The sequence below is a fragment of the Eptatretus burgeri genome, chromosome 13 (genome assembly GCF_056783735.1).
Source record: "Eptatretus burgeri isolate ZD-2024b chromosome 13, Ebu_testis_v1, whole genome shotgun sequence".
Lineage (NCBI taxonomy): Eukaryota > Metazoa > Chordata > Myxini > Myxiniformes > Myxinidae > Eptatretus > Eptatretus burgeri.
Genome location: NC_140973.1, coordinates 25057576 through 25080090, shown reverse-complemented (window position 1 = coordinate 25080090; position 22515 = coordinate 25057576). Strand labels below are relative to the sequence as shown.

General features: G+C 47.6%; 1 protein-coding gene across 1 annotated transcript in view; it reads left to right on the top strand.

Moving 5' to 3' along the window:
* Positions 1–22515, top strand: part of LOC147014093 (disco-interacting protein 2 homolog C-like) — a 182965-nt gene that overhangs the window by 68747 nt on the left and 91703 nt on the right. The window contains exons 5-9 of the mRNA XM_085851748.1: positions 227–352; positions 756–1412; positions 1971–2102; positions 2204–2323; positions 19993–20190. Coding sequence (XP_085707874.1) covers positions 227–352; positions 756–1412; positions 1971–2102; positions 2204–2323; positions 19993–20190 — 1233 coding nt within the window. The remainder of the gene's footprint in view (positions 1–226; positions 353–755; positions 1413–1970; positions 2103–2203; positions 2324–19992; positions 20191–22515) is intronic.

The following is a 22515-nucleotide window of genomic DNA, read 5'->3' as shown; positions in this document are numbered from 1 at the left end:
ACACAACAAAACGTTCTGTGTCCGTTACTAATACGTTATGAATACGTCCGAATCTTTAAAACAAACATCAAAAGTTCAACGTAAGCCAGCGTTTTACATACATTTTAATACGTTGCCATTGCTGGCTAAAACGTCAAGGTGTGACTGGGCCTTAAGGTATTAAGATTTTCATTGTACAAACGAATTATCTTGATGCACCGAGTGTCTGATGTGCATGCTCACACAGATGCCTTGTCGGAGTGGATGCGTGTTCCAGTGCCCTGCTTGGCACAGATGCCCTATGCAGTACCAATGCCATCGAAGCGACACTCTCTGCTAGCGCAGATGTCTGTGGAGACCTACACCCCGCCGGGTATGCGACACATTGTCATTGCCGGTTTACTTTAATCAACGCCACGTGGCTCAGCATTTTGATCATCAATCTCTGCCATTACGTAAATTATTCTCACGTAACTTACTCATCTCCTACAAAATACTGAACTGAGAGATCCCCTTGGGTTCACTAAAGTTGTGACCATAGGTGGTTGGTTGCAAACCGAGGAAGGTCCTAACAAAAGTGGCTGCACATATGATAGCTATATTCCTACAGGGAGCTTATAATTGAAACATGCCATTGGTACAAATGACTTTTGAAGTCTTAAAAATTTAAAAGGAAATACATGCAAATGGGACAACTAGCTTAGAAGCTGATGATCACATCCTTAATGGGCGAGTCAAGGTAAGTTTACAATCCTGCTTATCTTTTTCCCCTTTAGACACCTCATCAACCTCTGAAGATGATGGTTCATTGCGGAGGATTGCGAGAGCCTCGCCTACTAGTCCTAGCAACTTGCTCCTTGCTCCAGGAGACAGCTGGGCTACTCGGCCATTACGTTGCTCTTCCACATCATCTTCTGCATCTTCAGAAGGACCCGGGCCGAGCGAATGCATTGCCTCACTCTCAACCCACATTTCTTCCTGTCACCGACCTCGCACCCCTCCGTATCATGCGCTCCCATCATTTTCTCCATCTCTCTCTTCTGCAGCCATCTCACCTTCGCACACCTCGCCATTCTCTCCTTCATTTGGCCATGACCATGCAGCCAGCTGCACATCACAGTCTGCCCTCTCACCATCACACTCTGTGCTTTCACTCCCATATTCTGCTCTTTCTCCTCCTCATCATCACCACTATTCACCGACTCGGCACTATCAGCAACAGGCCATTTCTTTCCCGTCTCAACCTCCCTCGGTGCACCCGCCCTGCTCCACCTCTGACAACCCATCAGGATCCTCACCAACACATTCAATGCTTTCACTGTCACGTGAATCATTGCACAAAAGGAGACCGCTGGCTGAATCTGAACGCTCGGCTACAGGCTCAGCCAGCAGCCTTGTGAGCCTAACAGAGAGCCTGGAGCACAGTCGACTTGGTAAGGCAGAATTTATTCGTGTACTTTTGCCACATTAAGGTTTATGCATCTCACTCGTGAGCTGAAGTTGCCAAATTGTTCTCAGGTTACTCAACAAGGTTACTTCTTAGCTATGCAGTCTCAAAGTTGCCATGTGACAATTCAAACACGTACTGTGACATAATCTTGAAGAGTTGAAACGAGGCCACTTATCGCAGATATTGCCTCCATTGTCTTTGATTTACCATCCCATTGTTTGGTCAGTATGTCCCTTGTCCTTCTGTGCTCCCCTTCCCCAAATCCCACAGTGGTCTATTGCCCCTTACAATTCTGCCATCCAGCCCTTCTGGGAGCCTCATCCTCCATAAGTAAAAAAAATTACCATCACTTGTATTTAAACCCCAAAAGGTCATGGAAAAGAACATACAATAAATAGCCAATTGTACATACCTTTGAAGCTGCATATTAATCCCAACTCTGATATTGCTCTGACTTAAATGTGATGTCAACATTTGCATTTTACTTATTTTTAAAAGGTGAGGTAGTCGAAGTGATGACTGATGGATCTTGTGTCAACAGAGTCCCGAATTCCTCCAGATGTGATGGGTGGGACCGTTGGAGAGAGATCTAAGCGGTCCCATGCAGCATCTGTCCGTGGCCTACCGGTATCTCATTTGTTAGGAAACCCAGAGCTCATGGACACTGCAGACGGTGAGCAACCGTTGAAGCTGATAGGTTGATGTGTGAGGCTTTTTTATGAGCATGGGGACCTTGTTTTATGGAAATTAGATTGCACACTTGGTACCTTGCAGGCGTGCCAGTCAATGGCCGTGTTTCGGCAAAGATACAACAACTCTTGGAGACACTGCGAATGCCGAGACGACCCCCACTCAAAGAATTCTTTGTCGATGACTTTGAGGAGTTGCTAGAAGGTATGTTATCGGAGTGCAAGTGAAAGTCTAACTGTAGAAATAAACACCAAGGATTGTGAATGATACAAGATTTCAGTTGGCATTGACTCTAAGGCATCGGAGAATACTTTATATGTTTGGTTGCCATAACAATGCCAATATTGAGAAACTAATGGGGAGAAAAATTTGTTTGGTATTGCGTCATCATTTATGTGAAATCAGGGGTTGGCTGGTGGTTGAGGCCTGGGGGAGGGGTTGGCTGAAGAGTCTGCATGAAGGAGGGAGGTTGCAGGAGGATGTTAGACATGGAAAGATCGAAGCATTGGACAATCATCCATTTTTGACGATTATGGTCATCAGATGGTTTTCAATGTTCTCTTGGATTACTTATTGCCAATGTCTGAACTGTAAGTACTTGGATCACTCTGTACCATCATCTCAACCGGAACTACTTTGATTATTGTGCCATCATCTGAACCGAAAGGAGGGACTTGGATCACTCTGTGCCATCATCTGAATTTGAAACATTTTCACACCTTCAGAATGTGTCACTTCACGATCAGTGAAAATAGCACTTTTTGTGGGTAAAATGCAATTAAATTAATTTTTTAACGTAGCCACAGAAACCTGTTGTTGTTGTGGTCTTGTGTCGTCGTTGGGATAGAAATCAATGCTCCTGCGTCGTTCAGCCAGGCACACATGGCAATTTTTTTTGAAACGGGGTAAGATGAAATGTTTTGTGTAATAACAGTTTTTGAAGCCTTGCCCTACTCCTACATGTGCATGTCCACTGAGTCGTGCTCGACATCCCAATGGTCCATGCACACATTTGCATCACTCACAAATCGGCGTTCGCGGGTTTGTTATGACACAAAGATGGTCGCACATCACATCGAAGATCTAGTCTTGTTCATAAGATGCTGTGGGATTTACTGAAGACACAAGCAGATTGGACAACCAGCTTAATCTCGCAAGCAGCGGATGAGGAAATGCTCTGCTTATGAAGTACCAAGTTGAATTCCTAGTCATTGAATAATAATCTCTCAAGGCAGAAGGGAGATTATTGAAATCAAAACAACCTACCAACTGTGGTTTATGATTACCTGTACCACACCTTTTTTTAAACGAATTGGGCATTCGTTGGGAAATTTGCAAATAGGTTAAAAGAACATCGCCTGTTTATCCTCAGTCGCATTCGATATCGAGCAACAGGAACATGACCTACAGTCTTGATAAATGCTCCTGTAGTCCATGTCTCAGTTGCAGGGGTTCTCCAATGACCTTTCACAGTTCTCAGGAGAGAGGCATGATGGATCGTTATGCTTCTGAATGGGAACCCACGCCATATTGAGATTTCATTCTTAACACAACACCTTCCAATTATGAAGCCATTTGTTTGTCCTTTGTTTAGGAGTAAACGGTGGACATCTATTTTCCTTCTGCTACATTAAATCATCCTGTGGCAACCTGCTTACTCTTGGATAACTCGTGGGCCTTCCTTATGCTTCCCACGTATGCTGCATCTGAAAGTTAAATACAGACCAAAAGTTAAAATGCCATGTCCACACAGGCTACTCCTACAGATTAACTGTAGTATTAAGCTGTTAAATATCATGGGATATTAATGTTCAGTTTTGTAAAAATGTAACGTAACTGGATCATTTAAGTGAAGTGCATTTACTGGGAGGGGGTTATGACAGATTCATTTTGCCTAAAAGATCTCTTAGTGTGTCAAACATGGACATTGTATTCCCTTCTTGCTGCTTGACCACACTGTATTCTAACTATTTTGAATTAGCAAGACCAAAAGCAAAGACTTTGCTTTGATGATGTAAGAGCCATACATATTGTTGCGTCGACCCATCATGCCATGGGTTTGTACAACCCCTGACGATAATGGACCTACAAAATTCACACGATGTTAAATAGATGTAATACTTCCCCCAACAATCGTTCAAATCCAAATTGATCAATGTGGCAGTTGGTCTGAGCGTGCATGAAGGCAAGAAAGGAGGAAGATGTTTCTTGTAATTAAATTGTTTATTTAAAATGAAAATGGAGGATGAAGAGGACGTCACCGTAAAAATGACACAGACCTGGCTGTCAAAAGACAAATGAATGGGGAAGAAAGGAACACATGAACTTGTAGGACAAATGAAAGAATTGCACTCCAAGCTGTGGCACCAAAAGTACCTGACTCGCTCCAGAACAGGTGAGGACCTGAGTAGGCATGAACTGGTCTTGGATTGTACCATGATAGCACGGTGCCAGAGACGAGGAAACTGAAAGCAGGGAGATGTGATGATGATGAGAAGATTGCCTCTGCAGTGTTTCAACGGTCTGCACAAGAAGAGCGATGAAGCAGAGAGCGAGATATCTGTTCAAGAGTCTGTCTCCAAGAAGCCTGCGCTCATGCACATCCATAGGTTTAAACACTTCAGCCCACCTTCCATCACATGGCTGGTCTGGTAATTGGTCATTCAGCCACACAGGGCTCCTCTTCACAAAAGCCTTCCATCTTTTTTTTTTTTTTTTTGTATACCTTGGTCGAGGCTCGTATGAGAGCTAACACACAACTCACAGCAAGGAGGCATGAGACAAGAGGGGCGGGAGTGGAAGGGACAAAACAGTGGGGAACAGACACATTAGGTGGACTGTGGAAGGGAGAGGGATGGGGAGGGACGGGGAACATGGCGAAGAGAAGATGGACATTACAGGGACTTTCAGGAAGGAAAGCAGGAGAATTGAAGGAAGTGGGCTTGGGTGGATTATCGGGGGTAGAAAAGATCGAGGATTTGGATGGGGGAAGATAAGAGGTGGTGGTGAACAGCTGTTTTGAAAGCCTGGAGGGAAGAATGGGAAAGAATAGAGTGAGGAAGTTTATTCCAAAGGCGGGAAAAAAGAGGAATGAAAGAGTGAAGATGAGCAGTGATTTGTGATTTTGGTATTTTTACCAGAAGGGGGTTGTTGGCAGACCTTGAGCGCCCTGTGGAAATGTGGTGGGGACAAATCGCAGAGAGAGCAGGGGGGGCAAGGCTGGAGAGGAGTCGGTAGAAGACAGAAAGACCACCGACCAACCTGCGGTGATTGAGTGAGAGGCCCAAAGACTCAGCTTCATTGCGGGAGATGCCGATGATCTTAAATGCCCTGGTTTCGACAGCGTGAAGCCGAGAAAGGTGGGAGGCAGGAGCACCAGCCCAGAGGGGAGAGCAGTACTCCATCAGGCTACGGACAAAAGCTTTGTAAGTGGTCAGGAGCTCAAGAGGGCCGAGGAAGGACTTTGCACGACGGAGGATTCCCAGTCGGCGACTGGCTTTTGAGGCGAGGTTGGAAATGTGACTTTCCCAGGAAAGGTCATGGCAGATAGTGAGACCCAGAAGCTTGAAAGAAAAGACTTCTTCCAGAGGATTGTTGAGAAAGTGGATGGGGGGGTTTTTTAAACGGTCCTTTCGAAGAGACATAGTGAGAGTGTGAGATTTGTCTGGATTGAAAGACATGTTCCATGTGTTGGACCAGTTTGTGATTTTATCCAGATCTGCAGTGAGCGAAGAAGCTGCTGTTTGCCGGTCTGAGGGATGACAGATGGTACGGCAGAGGGTGGAGTCGTCAGCAAAGAGAAATAGAGGATTTTCCAGAGAGTCAGAGAGATCATTGATGAAAACCAGAAAAAGAACAGGGCCCAGAACGCTACCTTGAGGAACTCCAGCCTGCACAGGAAGAGGGGATGAAAGAACTCCATTTAGGGCCACACGTTGACTGCGACAGGAGAGGAAGTCTGCGAGCCATGAGTGGAGATGGCCTTGAATACCATGGGAAGAGAGTTTGGTGAGTAGGGCAGGGTGCCAGACTGTGTCAAAAGCACGTGATATGTCCAGGGATACGGCTCGGATTTCCTGTCTGGCATTGAGGACCTCCATCCATTGATGGGACAGCAGAAGCAGCATATCCAGGGTAGAGTCACCTGGTCTGAAACCAAATTGATGATTGGAAATCAAGCCATTGGAGAAGAGGAAGGATTTCATGTCTGAAGCGATGATGGATTCCATCACCTTGCTGATGATTGGGAGAAGGCTGATTGGTCTGTAGTTACAGGGATCTGTTTTTGCATCTTTTTTATGCAGGGCAGTGATGTTAGCAGATTTCCAAGCAGACGGCAGATGACCTTGGGCAAATGAGAGGGTGAATAGAACAGAGAGAGGGTGAGCAAGAGCAGAAGAGCAGGCTTTGAGGACACGTGGGCTGATGCCGTCTGGACCGGTTGCAGAATCTGAGTCGAGGTTTGATAGCAAGCTCTCCACTTTGTCAGAAGAAAAAGATACAGAGTCCAGCGACAGTTGGGTGCGACTGGGTAAAGTGGGTAGAGATAGTGATGGGTTTAGGACACAAGATTTAGCTGCAAACACCGAGTTTAGACATTCAGCTTTATCACGTGTGGAATCAGCAGTGCGGCCATTTGAGGTAAGGGAGGGGATGGAGGAGGAACATTCACCAGAAACAGATTTGATTAAATGCCACCAGGATTTTGAGGAGGGAGAGAGGTTTGAGAGTTCAGACTTGAGATGAGAAAGATGTTGTTTTCTGGCTCTCTTGAGGGTAGATACACACTTGTTCCGAGCTTTGTGGAAACAACTGAGATTGCCCTCAGTTGGGTTTGCTTTCCATGAGGCAAAGGCAAGTTGTTTCAGGACAACTACCTCGCCACAAGCTTCAGTAAACCAAGGGCGGGAGGAAGGGTAAGACAACTGAACACGAGAGGGGATAAATCTGTGCATGAGAGAGAGCAAGTTTCTTTGAAAGAATTCCCAGGATGAGTTGATGTTTGAGAAAGTAGTGATAGGAGACCAGTCTGTAAGTTTGATGGCTGTTCGGAGACCCTGCCAGTCGGCTTGAGTGAAATGCCAGACTCGACGGCGGTGAGGTGGTTCTCTGATAACAGCCAGAGAGATGTCCACTTTAACAAGGACGTGGTCAGAAGAACCAATTGGAGCGAAGGAAGAGCAGCAGATATTGTCAGGGAAATTTGTCAAAATCAGATCCAGAAGAGATGGAGTACCATTGGTTGAGATCCGGGTCGGGAAGTTGACCGATTGAGTCAGTCCCAATGAGTCACATCTCCATCCAGGGCCCTCTGCAGCTTACTATACGAGGTCCATCCAAAAAGTAATGGGACTGACCACGGAAATTTTATTCCAAAAAATATTTTGAAATTACAGCTTGTCCCCTTCAAAATAGTTTCCCTCCAGTCTCACACACTTGTCCATCCTCTTCTTCCACACTTCTATGCAACCCCGGAAGGCTTCTTCTGGAATCCTCCGGAGCTCCGTCGTCACGGCCCTTTTGATGGCCTCCACATCAGGAAATCTGGTCCCCTTGATCACCCCTTGAGCTTGGGGAATAGGAAAAAATCACAAGGGGCCAAGTCTGGCGAATACGGGGGTTGCTCCAGAGTTGGCACGTTCCTCTCCGTCAGAAACTATCAGATGCTCAGGGCACTGTGAGCAGGGGCGTTGTCATGGAGGAGCACCCAGGCATTGTTCTCCCACAGATCCCTCCTCTTCTCTCGGACTGAACTCATGAGGCACCGGAGGATCTCCTTGTACACATATTGATTCACTGTTTGACCCTGTGGTAGAAACTAGAAGTGGACGATGCCTTTGATGTCAAAAACACGATGAGCATCACCTTGACCTTAGACTTCGACATCCTTGCTTTCTTTGGTCTTGGGGTGATGCTGGAGTTTTCCACTAACAACTCTGCCGTTTGGTCTCGGGATCGTATTCGAATATCCACGATTCATCGCCAGTAATGACTCTCCCAAGCAGGTCTGGATCGTCCTCGAGGCGCTCGATAATGTCTTGACAGACAGTGACTCTTTGCTGTTTGTGGTCCTCGGATAACAGTTTGGGGACCAGCTTTGCGCACACCTTGCGCATTTCGAGATTTTCAGTGATGATGCTCCAGAAAGTGTTCTTGTTGATGGAAAGTTCCACAGCAATCATCCGCACCATGAGTGGACGATCTGTGCGCACCATCTGCTTCACACGCTCGATGTTGTCCGCTGTTCTGCTCGTTGAAGGTCTTCCAGACCGTGGATCAACTTCAACCTCCTCCCGTCCCTCTTCGAACCTCATGTGCCATTCAAATGCACGTGTACGTGACATTGTTTCTTCGCCGTAGACTTGCTGCAGCATTGCGAAGGATTCGGAAGGTGTTTTGCCAAGCTTGGCAAGAAACTTCAGATTGGCTCTCTGCTTTTGACTCATAGCACGACGACTCAGACTAGACAACGTGTAATGCACGACCTGTAAAAAAATCACACAATGAGCGCAGTCAACCATCACCAATCTATATATTAAAACTGAAGGACCAATTTTGTGCTCCTCCGAGTGGTCGCGTCATGTTTTTCTAGGTACTGTGACCTGGACTGAAAGAAACTTCATACCTGTAAGAGTGCATCGCACATAGTGGCAATAGTCAACTTTCAACTCTGAAGCACAATAAACACTTTTCGTTGAGACGGGGCCTAGGAATCAAGAGACAGTGGTCGGGGATTGAAGAGGTGGGGGCGGGGTAATTAAATTTTTGGGTGGGGGTAAGCAAATTGAAGGCGGGGGGAGGGGAAATGGGCAAGGGGTGGGGATGAGTAGGCGGGGGCAAGCATGCCCTGTCCAGTCCATGTCCCTCGAGTGTGGGTGAGCTGGTGAGGGTGGTTGAATGAACGGAATCCGTCTGTGACGGGGTTTCGAGTAGTCATATATATTTCTGGAATGTTGCAAAAGACTGTGACGCAACCCGTTCATTCAAGTTGTGCAAGTGGAGCACACAGCAGGCTCAGTCCTGTTACTATTTAGATGGACCACGTATATATATATATATATATATATATATATATATATATATATATATATATATATATATATATATATATATATATATATATATATATATATATGTATACTTGTTTATACATATATACATATACACATAATATATATATATATATATATATATATATATATATATATATATATATATATATATATATATATATATATATACACTTCATATATATACATATACACTCCATATATATGTATCTATATGTATAAATTTGTATAGATTTTATATATATATATATATATATATATATATATATATATATATATATATATATGTATAGATTATATATATATATATGTATCGATTTTTTTTTAATATGTTTATGAATAGATATTTTTATGTAAATATACATATTGTTACAGCTGTGGAAATTCGCAATACACCATAAAGGGTCCTTAGATCAGTTATGACGCTAAGTTCATGTGTAGTTAGTCCACACCCGTTGTTTAGGGGGAGTATGTGTGATTCATCCGGGCTGCGATGCTTTCAGTTAGCCATTTTTCTTTCTCTATCGTTATTTTGGATCCAAAAACCTCAAACCAACCAACCACAATGGCAAAAAACGAAACCTGCGCTAGTGCGCGGGTTTGCGCACCCCTCTGCGGTGCCAAGACTGCCACGGGAAGGGGGGGCAGGGCAGCTCCCTCCCCATTGGTGGAGGCCCGGCATGAGGCGGTCGGAGTGGGGACACGCCCCCCTTCGAGAGCCTTCTGGAAACGCCACGAAGGGAGGTGGAGCCGCGAACGGGGCCGAGCCCTGCCTTACAAAAGGCAAATGGACGCGAGGCTCGCTCTCCCCCTCTGATCGTGGCTCATGTTGGCTGTAGCTCTCTCCAAAAAGGGCACCAGCTCTCTCTCGAAAAAGGCTCGATCTCTCTCTCTCTCTCTCTCTCTCTCTCTCTCTCTCTCTCTCTCTCTCTCTCTCTCTCTCTCTCTCTCTCTCTCCAAAAAGGCTCGGTCTCTCTCCTTGGGTCTCGCTCTCCAACGCGCTCCCTTCCTCCTCTCTCCTTTCCGCGCTCATGGCCTGGCGTGGCCTGTTGGTGGAGATGCGGACGGGAGGCGCCGCAGTGCGCCTGTGGTGGACCTGCGCGTCCAGACGAGGGGTGCCGGAGAGGGTTCGCCGGCCGCGTGGGAGGCCGGAACCAGGCGCGACCGCGCTGACGGTAGTAGGAGAGGAGGACTCGACGGTCCATGAGGGAAGTCACTTCTTTTCTTTTCGGGCTTTTGTATGTGTGTTTGTGGCGCCAGTCCGACAAGTAAAACCTGTATAAGTGACCGTGCTGTAAATAATTGCCTTTTATTCGGTCGTAGTGCTTTCCTTTGTTCCTATTTGCCTGCTTTTGTTCCTATTTGCCTGCTTATGTGTGTGAAATAAAGTGCTTGCTTGTTGAACTGTTCCCCTGTTTCGCTTCGTCCTTTCCTTTGTTGAATCTCCATCTTGCATCACGTAAGGGATTGATAGTGGGTTTAAAACACCCGGTAACCAATCTGAACCATCAAGGTCGATGATAACTCCGCTCGGTTATCCTTGTAGCATGGAACGAGCCGCTTAAGCGATTCGTGTCCGGAGTCGACCTGTGGCGTGGTACAACCCCTCGGTAGGTTACCCGTGCGAGTACTTAGGTATATCGACTTTCGGCGATTCACCCTATTTCACGCGGGTAGAATGCGGACTTGGTTGAGGTGAGGTTAAACCCCCACCCGTGACTAGCTCCTTGGCGATAGTTCCAAGAGGGTCACGACTGAATTGTCCGTTCCGGTGGGCGACGCGTTGCGATTCGAGTTGCTTGGCCGGTCGCACGTCGTGCGGGCGAATTTCGTAACATTTGTGTACAGGAGTGTGGGATTCAAATCCACCTCGGTCTCCAACTAAATTTGCGGGGATCGGATCAGGGGTGTGTGTAGCAACCCCCCCGTCCCCCCCCCCCAAATTACGAGCAGGCAAAATTTTAATCTCTTACGAGAAATAAGATGGAGTCACAAGGCGAACGGGTGCCGGGGGTAGAAATGTATATGTGTAGTAATGTAGAATCCATGGCCCGGGATGGTACTTCTTGTAATTTTAATCCGTGGGGGAGCTCACCCTCATTTATTGAGCCCGGACTTTGCCGGCAAACAGAGTCGCACAATGGCGGCGCGATCACACTTCAGCGCGGCACGAGGCGTGAGCGGGCCGCTATTAATGGCGCTACGAACGGCACGACACGAGGCGAGCGCTTCTAACAACCGTTTCAAACCACGTGGGCATGGCAGGCGAGGCAGGCGGACATTGGCGGGCTTCGGAAACAATTGGAGGAAGAATGGAAAAAAAAGTTAGAAGAGCAAAAACGGAAACACAATTTGGAAGTAGAGCAACTAAAGAAAGAGGTAAGATCAGGCAATCAGGACAAAGAAAGCCTGGAAAGAACAATAGAAAGAAATAAGAGATGGCAGGGAAAACTAGAAGAGAAGGTAAAAAGAGAACAGAAATATCAGGAACAACAAAGGGAAAAAGCAAAGTTGGAGTATGCGGAGATGAGAAAGAAAAGGGATGAGATAATTAAGGAGGAACAGAGGCAGTGAGAGGAAAAATGGAAAAAAACATGAGATAATGAAACACGAAACCAAAGATAGGGAATTACAAGAAGAGTTGAGGACGTTGAAAGAGGAAAGAATGGAAACAGAGAATGAAACGTTGAGGGACCACACTGAGCAAATCGAACAGCTGGAAGCAAAGGCCAGATTAAAGAATGAGATGCAAGAAAGAGTAATGAAGGAAGAACGAATGAAACAGGAGAAGGAAATCGGCCAAGTGAAGGAAGTAACAAGATTGCAGAATGAGGAACAAGAAAGACAGTGGAATAGAAAACTGAGAGAGTATGAATTTGAAACTGAATGACAAATGGGAAAAAAATAGGTTGGAGTGCGAGGAGAAAGTGAAGGAGCAAGGAATGAAGCAGGAAGGAGAAAGCAGTCAATTGAAGGAGACAACGAGATTGGAGAAGGAGGAACGATAGGAACAACAGTGGAATAGAAAACAACAAGAACATGAATTGGAGGTTAACCAATTGAAAGAAATGATGAGATTGGAGAATGAGGGACAGGGGGTGAAAGAAATAAAAAAAGAAAGACAAGAACAATTAAAAAGAAAGCAAGGTTGAGGTACGCAGAGATAATGGAAGAACAGCGAATGAAACACAGGAAGGAAATGAGCCAATTGAAAGAAACGATGAGATTGGAAAATGAAGAGCAGGAGAAACAGTGGGAGAGAAAACAAAAACTATACGAGTTTGAAATTAACCAGCTTGAGGGGAAAGCAAAATTTGAGTGCACGGAGATCGAAAAACTCTGGAAAGAGAACGAACAACTCAAAAAGCTCCGAGAGGAAGAACGACTCAAATGGGAAGGAAAAAGGAACCAGGAAGAAACAGAAATGGGGAAAAAGGAGAGAAAATGTATAGAGACGCGGGAGATAGAAAAAATAGAGGAGAGACGGCACGATAAAGACGGGGTTAAGGCCGAACACACACACACACACACACACACACACACACACACACACACACACACACACACACACACACACACACACACACACACACACACACACACACTGAGGTAGTGGAGGACCATGAGGGGGAGCTGGCAGAATGTTTTGTGACCCGGTGCAAGCAGCTGGATATCCTCCTTCGGGAACGGAGGGAGACACTATTCTCCCTTGAAGCTGATCTCGACCAGGTGAGTTCGGTCGTGTCGAGCGAGTTCAAGGGGGCGAGTGCTGCGGACAGGTGCACACGAAGCTTGGGGGGTATGGAGGCCCCGGGAGCCCTAGAGGTGACCTGATTCCCCAGTGTGATTGTCCCGGTGTGTGTGGTGCAAGGTGTGAGTGCGCCCCCGTGTGAATGGTGTGGTTGCAAGTGTGCCGGGGTGCGTGCTTCCCAGCACACCGTGTGTGGATGAGGCACCGTGTGTGAATGTCACCGCGTGTGCGAGTGAACGGCCGAGTGCAAGAAAGACTGTGTGTGTGAGAGAGCGGTATGTAAGGGAGATGACGGTCGGCATGCGGGAGCACGCAGCCGCGTCTCCCGGTGTGAGTGTAATGGCGCGGTGTGTGTCTCGTGACACGCAGGTGTGCATGGGTCGAATGGCGACGGAGACGACGGCGACAGATAAGGGACAAAGGCTGAGTAGTGGCCGTAGCTGGATTGGGGACTGTGCCGGGTTTGCACAGCAGTGAGTGCGGGGTCTGTGCTGTGGTACGCACGAGGCCGCCACGTGCGCGCTTACGGGAGTGAAGCCCGGTCCGGGAACGCCAGCGGGGAATGTTGCCGATCCCGCGGACGGACAAAAGGTCGGCAGGATACGGATTCGGACCGGACGGGTTCTCCACGCGGGCGTGTGTGTGAAGCTCCAACGGGCAGAGCTCGTGCTGTGTTCGTGTGGGGAACCCTTCGAAACGTGAGGTTTGCTTTTAGTGCGCAGAGTGACGTCATGGCTGCACGTAGGGTTGGAATCCGGCAGGAGGGTGAATCCCTGCCGGATGGTACCGTCCAAGAGGGACGAGGTGTGTGAACAGCTGCCATGACGTCACGTAAAAGAGTGCAGGTTGCAAGTTGCCATGCTGGTGCTGCGCGAGGAAAAAAAAAGTTGAGCAAAGCAGGCCTTGCTTTCGGGTGAACAAGATTCCCTGGGCAAGGGGTGGAACAGCCCCTTGGCCTGGGCACAGGATGACAACTAGTTCGGGGGAAGTGTTAGTGTTAGTTAGACCGGCTTCATGGGGCGTAAGTCCTCATGGAGTCCGTGGAATGGATTAGTTAGAGGGATTGTAGTTCAGATTTAGGTTGGGAAATGGAAATGGGATATTTGAAGACAGTGACACACTTGTGAATGGGTAGAGGGGACGTAGCTTAGCTACGTAGTGTTAAAAGGAACGTGCTGTAGTGCAAGGGATGATGTGGGAGCACCAGTTAGTTAGGGGATGTAGTGAGAAGGATGGCTGAGTTCAGCGATGGAGTGTTGAAGAGTAGTGAGGTGGAGACATGGTGAATGAGTGAGGCCAGCAGGTCTGAGTGTATGGAGTGATTGTGGAATGCATGGTGCGATGAGTGATTCCTGCCCAAGGGACCCTGGGGTCGGTGTAGAGTGAGTTAGCTGGGTTAGACAAATTGGAATATGGAGGTCGTTTCGTTGTTGGTGGGGAAGTAGGCTCGAAACCTGTGTTGGAGGGGTGCAGGAGCCGTGTTGACGGGCTGGGAGCGTGGCTACGAATGGTGAGTATCGCTGAGTGGGTACCCCGGGCACCGGGCTCGTCGGCCGCGGTAGGCCAAGGGTCCAGTGGGGGCCGGGATAGCATAGTGAGCACGGGTGCGCCCGCATGATGCGGGAGCCCGGGGCGCCATTGGCCGCGTGGGCAGTGTCGCGTTGAGGAAATTCGCAAACCACCATTCAGGTCCTGTAGGTGAGATATCTCTGTAAGTACATGTGTAGTTAGCTCCAAACCCGTTGTTTCGAGGGAATAAATGTGATTCATTCGGGCTGCGACCCTTTAAGATAGCCGTTTTTCTGTTCTATCTTTATTTTGAACCAACCACGTCTCAACCGCCATCACACAACAACCACCAACCGCAACGCCGCTTCACAACAACAACAACAACAACAACGCCAACAGCCACGACCTTTACCTTCACAACTCGCTCCCGCAAACATCGCATCACCGCCATTCCAAACGTCGCCATGGCCATGGACCAGCACTTTAAACCCTCCACCACCTTCGCCTCCCCTTCTGCGGCCATTCCCGCACCGCTTCTGGGCACCGAGCGTCAGGCTGTCCTGGCCTCGTGCGGGACGCGCGCCGAGCCGCGGGTGCAAATAGCGGCCTTTCCGAGGAGAAGTCGGATCAGGAATGATACACGCCCACTTCTGATCCGTCCAATCAGCAAGCGGGGGCGGTTTGGCCCCGCCTCCAGGCGCGTCGGAGTAGAATCGATATCTGCAAATTCGAGGATCAGGGGAGGCTCACGCCCCTTTTTCTCCGTCCAATGGGTGAGCGTGGCTCCACCCCCGAGCTCGTTCTGATCCAGAAATTTGCATATGGGTTCTCCTGCACCACTATAAAGCGCCGAGCGTGGGGCGAATTCAGTCAGTTTTTCGGTCAAGGCGAGTTGGAGAAGAGTTGAGAGTTTTGAGTTGGAGAGAAGGTTGGAGGCAGTGAGTTGGAGTCAGGAAGGTCGAGGCAGTCAAGTCGGGTCTGGAGAGTGGCAGTCTGTCGGGGTTCGGAGTCTGTCGGGGAGCTGCAGAGAGAGGAAGCCTGGAGCCTGGAGCGCGGTCGAGGTGATTTGCTGCAGTAGGCTGAGGAGAATTGCGGAGGGGACCGGATACCTCGGGTCCGAGGCAAGGAAGACGGCGGTCGGCGACGAGGTAGCAGTGGAGTCGCGTGTCGCGGGACCCAAGCAAGCCAGCTATCCTCTTTCCCCAGAGCATCAACAATTCCCCCCTTTTTTCCCCCCGCGCTGAGATAGTGCGAAAAGGGGGCCCCGTTCCCACCCCACTCCAAGCAGTGCCAACGAAACCCGCGAAGGAGCGCGGAGTCGGGGCACCGCCACATTAGCGGCTCATCACAAGACACGCGTAGGATCCACCCGGTCTCGCGGCCCACAGGCCCCGTCTGCCCCCTTGTCTTTGAGGGTGGCCCTTTTCTTTTGCTTTTGAGTAAACGTGTTGTTGGCGCCGTCTGTAAAGTAAAACTGTGTAAGTGTTGCCGTGTGCTCGCGTAGTCGGTAGTCGATCTGCATTGTTGTGTGTCTTTTGTAACATCTGCTTTTGGTGCATAATTGTTGTAATTGTATATGTGTGCTCTCCGTGTGCCGCGGAATAAATGTGCCTTATGTTGAACTGTTTTCCCGTTTCGCTTCGTCTTTTCTTTAATTGAATCTCCATCTTGCTTCACGTAAAGGGTTGGTAGTGGGCTTAATACGCCCGATAATTAATCGGAACCGTCGAGGTCGACGATAACACCGCTGAGTTATCCCGATAGTACGGAACGGGTTGCTTAAGTGGCCCGTGTCCGGAGTCGACTTGCGGCAAGGTGCGATCACCCGGTCTACCCTCCGTGTGGGTACTTAGGTAGGTTGAATTCGGCGAACAACCCTATCCCACGCGGGGGGCCGATTGGCACGATCGTGGTGAGGCCAAAAGGCCCACCCGTGACTAGTTCCCGGCGTTAGTCCGAGAGGGTCACGACAGAATTGTCCGTCCGGTGGGCGCCGTGCCGCGATTCGAGTTACGTGGCCGCTCGCACGCCGGCGGGCGCGAATTCGCAACAATATATATATATATATATATATATATATATATATATATATATATATTTCTATGTATATATATATATATATATATATATATATATATATATATATGTATGTATGTATAGACACTGTTGCAGGCCGGGGGTCGGGTGAGAAGACCACCGGGGTGGGGTGAGGGGGGGGAAGCTATCTCGGGTTCCCACCAGACTCCTCGGAATTGCAGGCCGTCACACACGGATTATTCCGTGACGTGGCGGGTCGCTAATGGACCCCGAACGCCAATATCTCAACCACATGACCTAGGGTCCTCTGTCTAAGGTTTACCGGTTACCTAAAATAGTCAGATGATCTAATTGCCGGAGGACATGCCCTCGGTATGCCTTGTCCAAACCGGGTCACTTTATCGGATCAGAGGCAGCTGAGCGACACTGCTAAGGACGTACCAGCTAAAAGAAACGGATCGTTGGGAATAAAGTCCTGGCTAGGTTAGGATATGGACCATGCTGGATCAATGAAAGCAAAGACAAAAACGAGCTGGGAGCATTTCTGCAAAGGATTTATTAACAGGCAGGTGAGGAAAGATATGTGGCATGTTTAATAGCTTTCATTGTGGTGTGTGAGCAGAGAAAGGAAGAAATGTGAAAGGTGCGGCAATAATACAAGCAACTTACAAAAGTAGACACAGAGCAGAATTATCCCGATATAATTATTGTACAATCTTAACTTAAGTGAGGACAGGTGCCATGACACACACACACACACACACACACACACACACACACACACACACACACACACACACACACACACACACACACACACACACACACACACACACACACACACACACACACACACACACACACACACACACACACACACACATTAATGAGGAGAAAAAGAGGAGAGGAGATGAGGCTAACAGTCTCTCAATACCTTGCCCGACCATGCCACCAAAACGTTTTGGGGAGATGTTCCGCTGGGCGATACCTCCCTGACAGCTGGCGCATCGTCTCTCACTTCGTGGCACTTTAGAGCTGCTAAGCGTCGATCTCGGGAGATGGCGTGCCCGACAGGTATGAAGGAAGGATTTTGGACGGACTCAGAAGGTGGAGTCTGGAGCAATGGGTGGATGGGTAGAGTCAGCAGCAAGGCGGTGAAGAAGGGGCGGAGCCAGCAGATGAATGGGCAGACTGTCGATCCCAAGCCAGACAGAATGAGCCAACAGGAATGAAGACATGAACAATGGGCAGGAACGACTACAGGAACTGGCACTTGATCTGGAGCTGGAACTGGAACTGAAATCCACCAGCAGACAGGAATGCAGGGCAGGAAAGACGACCACTAACCCAGGACGAGCTGGACGAGCAGATAGGAGCGGTGAGCAGGAACGGCACACTAGCCCAGGACGAACAGATCAGAGCGGTGAACAGGAACCATACTGGAACTGGCAGACAGGAGGGGTGAGCAGGAACGACACTGCTAGCTTCTTCACGACTGGTCCTTTTATAGACCCTGTGGTGCGGGGCGGGGGTGACGACCCAAAGTGATGTATCGTCACCCGAATCGGACGCTCTGGTTGGAACCCGGCCAGCACACGGACCGGCCGCCATGATTGGAAGCGGCTCCACTTTACTTCCGGCCAGATGGTTCCAAGCTGCGGAATCGTCTCGCTCCGAGCACCATGACACGAATCGCCCTGCACCGAACTCCCGGGCCGTCCATGGCGACTGGCGGTCAGCGCTGGTCAATGTGCTGCCTGTCTGCATGCCATGCGGCCTGAGCCGCATGGCGCGCCTCTGCCTGGCCGCAGCCCTCCGGGCGGAGAGGCGAGAGGACCCTCGCTGTCTGTGGGAGACACCCGTGGCTGCAGTGATCAGCGAGGACCGACAGTAAGATGCTATGGTAAATCCATGCGCAGACCCGAACAAGATATGTTCTACTCGCGCCCCGCTCCATGTGCGATAATAAATTATCCCGGGACTGCAAGTGGGTCCGCCGCCATTAATTACGTGTCCATTTTTCAAAGGCGGTGTCGTGTGCACAGTGCTAGCCTTTATCTGTGTCAGGGAATTGAGGGAAATGATTGTATATAATTATTACATGGAGATTCAGATTGAAAAGAGGACAGATATAATTATTTGATGGAGATTCAGATTGAAGAAGAGTGCGCTGAGTGCATACTGTAATTTGTTAGCACTTGGTGTGCCGCTTCCTCTATTTCCTCGGCACGACATTCGTGCAACGCGCCATTAGGTTGGTTATTCTTCTGGTCTCGGAGTGACATTCCTGCAGCGATGCGGTCATGTTGGTTACTCTTCTCGTCGCCTGAACAGTGGGTGGGGGTCGTCGCTGTGGGGTACGCGCTCCGTGCAGCACTGGCATTTATTGTTGGTTTCTACTGCTGCCCTTGGTCTTCTGTGAGGACATATTCTTACGCGAAGGGCGCGGCTGTGGTTTTTACAGATGGGTGTCTGAGCGGAGTGCCTGTCGGCCTCGCGAGGACCCCTTGCTTGGATTTACCTCAGGAATAGAGAAAAAAAGGCAGAGTAGGAATGAAATTCAGAGGTTTAATCAGACCGAACTATGAGATTTACACAACGCACTGTCCCGTTCGACCCACTAGACAAGAAGGAAGGAACTATCTGAACATATGTTAATGAAATGACTGACTGGGGACCACTGTATGTTGGCTGCCATTGGTGTTGAAGGGATGCGGTTTCCAGAACCACAACAATATGTATGTATGTATGTGTGTGTGTGTGTGTGTATATGTATGTATATATATGTATATATATATATATATATATATATATATGTATATGTATATCCCTACACCAATATATGTATATGTATATCCCTACACCAATGGTATACCCCGGTTAAAATAGGTGTACCATATCCCTGTGTCGTAAGAGGCGACCAGGGTTGCGTCAGGAAGGGCATCCGGCGTAAAACATGTGCCAAATCACGATGCGGATCATACGGATGATCCGCTGTGGCGACCCCTAACGGGAGCAGCCGAAAGAAGAAGAAGAAGAAGAAGATATGTATATATATATATATATATATATATATATATATATATATATATATATATATATATGTATATATATATATATATATATATATGTATATATTTTAGATAGTCAGTGTTGCTCCTTTTGTTTACCCCTGTATGTTACTCCTATATACCATGTATGAAAGAATAAAATAAGTGCTGAAATAGATATTTGAATCGTCTCTCCTGGTAGTAGATATTCGTATTTGTGAAAAAAGTGTGAATCTCAGCATATTGAAAAGAAAAGCAATTTGCTGGTGGAGACGAGGATGTCTTGGCAAAGGGCCGTCGGCATATTGGAGAGCCCATCCATCCGCCAAACCTACTTTGTTACAGATTAGTAATGTCGTGGGTCTGCATATATCCCGGGCACCTGAATGCATCCGATTGACATGAGAGCACCGTATGTAGTTGAGCATTAATTGACGCCCAGCATTTGTCTACCAGCACCACAGGTTGACCCGAACCACCCAGTGCCACAGGGTTCTGAAAGCTGTGTCACCCGCGGTGAGCCGTTGACGGTCCTGGAGAACTCGCCTACTTCCTTGGAGGGTGCCCTTCAGCGCTGGGGTGTCACAGCTTCCAAAATGGCTTGCCTTACTTCACTGGACCCCTATGGCAAGCCTGCTGGCACTCTGACTTATGGTAGGGCATCAGGATTACAGGTGATGCATCGTGCAGACTCATTCAACTTGTGGGACATCTACATTTTATGTACATAAGGGGAAGGTGTGGTTGATTAATTGAGAAAATGAAGTGATAATGAAAGGATGTAAGAGCAAAGAGATTTTAGGAGAGTTTGTGAGGAGTGATGTTAAACAATAAATCCTGACTGTGGACCGATTTAATCGGAAGGAAAGGAAGCACGTCATTTGACACACAATGATGGAGAGTTCAATAATTCAGACATTTTTTTTGTGTATTTGGTATGCGGATGATCCAGACTTTAGCCAATCCGATGATTTCCACTTATTTTGCATAAAAAAATTGGTCACCATCAAGACTAAAGCAAAAATATTCTGGTGGTTGGGAGGAGGTTAGATCGGTACTGAGCCACATTGCATGACGCATGCTTTCCTTGTCCATGAATATCAAATTGTGTCTCACTTTTCTTTTACACTTGTTTCCGATTGTTATGAGAAACAAAGTAGATCGAGTGTTACCAAAGAGGTCAGCTCTGAACCACACAGCAATTTGGTACTTAAGTGTGCACACATGTATGCTGCCAATTTGAAGGACTCACTTTGCCAATATTTACCACTTTCATTGAGAGTAAACCATCGATTCCTTGAAACGTTATGGCTTGGTCGATTTGTATAACTTTCCTAAGCTCGATTGCATGCAACACAGTGTGGAGTGCACACAGCGGTGAGTGTGACTTGTTCACAAATGGTGCATTTCTCTGCAGAAGGGGAGGTGGGGGAGTGGTGGGGTCATAGGGGAGCTCGTTGTAAGACTAACTTGCTGAAAAATGAGTGTAATCATCAAAAACTGAGTAATAGAATGAAGAGTAAGATTACATCCATGCACCTGATTACCAAATGTAAAAGTGTATCTGCAATGTATCATCGGTGTTGTCGCACATTATGTGTTTTACCGGTGATGAGAACATTTGAACATTGCAAAGAGGACTGTAAAATATCACTTTGAATGGGCCACCGAGAAGGGCTTTCACAGTTTGCGACCTTAATGTGTGTCGCACTTGGCCCGAATTTAGTATTTAAAACCTTTCACTTCTCCAATAGTTGACCTTTGTGTAGTTTCGTGTATTTGATGTTAACTGTAGTTGAGGTGTAGTTTCAGATTGGATTGCATGTATAGGTTTGGTGCACGTGTATGCAAGTTGTGCCCTGTCTGGTTGTTTGGTGCACCCTCTCTGTTTCCCTGTCTATGAGCAAGATATCTCAAAAAGGTATGGACGGATTTGGACAAAACTTGGTGGACGGGTTTGGTGTGTGCGAGGACGAATTGATTCGAGTTTGGTGAAGATCTGGATCTGGGTGCTATAATTTTTAAAGTGATTCTTCGCCATTGAAAGATATTACCAAAAATGATAAAAAAAAACAATATCTCATAAAGTTATTGATGGATTCAGGCAGAATTGGTTCAGTTTTTGCTGAAGTCTGGATACAGATCCAGCTGATCGGTGGAATTAAAAACGTAAAATGTTCAGCTTGGCAGAGTTATGTATGCACTCTACCGAGTGCCATTCTAGCTTCTTCTTTATCCCCTCTTATTGTGGTTGTTACCCTGTTGGTTTAGGGGCAAACTATAAACTATGTAACATGGCTTGGGTGGGGGAGAGATTGTTCCAAATTTTGATCATCTCTTGTGCATGTATGTATTGTGTCGATATTCCCTTAAGCTTCACTTATTGGTCTTTTCTTGTTTTCCAAGTTCCTGCTTATGCATCGAAGTGTGTTGATAAACTCAATGCTCAATACTGTGTAACCTTCATCCATTGTCTTGCTTTTTTGCTGTATTTTATTGGCCAAATGTTATGTTGTGTTACATGAAAAGGAGTGTGGGGGGGGGCGTGGAAGGTGTGGGGGGGGACGTGGAAAGTGTGGGTGGTTTATAGCTAGACTGTGGTAAGTGTAACATGGTCCGTGTGTTTCGAGTAGGTGAGATTGCCCTGTAACAGAGATCTGTCAGAGGAAGTCATTTTGTTACACGTGAGTGATGCTGAGGCAGCAGCATATGTAATTTATAAACATGATAGTCAGGGTAAAAAAAACAATGGTATGTGTAAACACCTCTTGTTTGTGGGAGGGGACAGATGAGGACTTCCCATCACATAAGCCCATCATTATCTGTCTGGCCAGTGTGTGCCAGCCACAGTGGCGTAATGCACTGCAGAGCCCGGAAGTTGGCAATGGATATATTTTTATTGGGGCTGCCCTAATGGGCCAGACGGGCCCGGAGGATGACTCTTCCCAAGAAGGATAGGGAGGATTGAGACCGGGAACA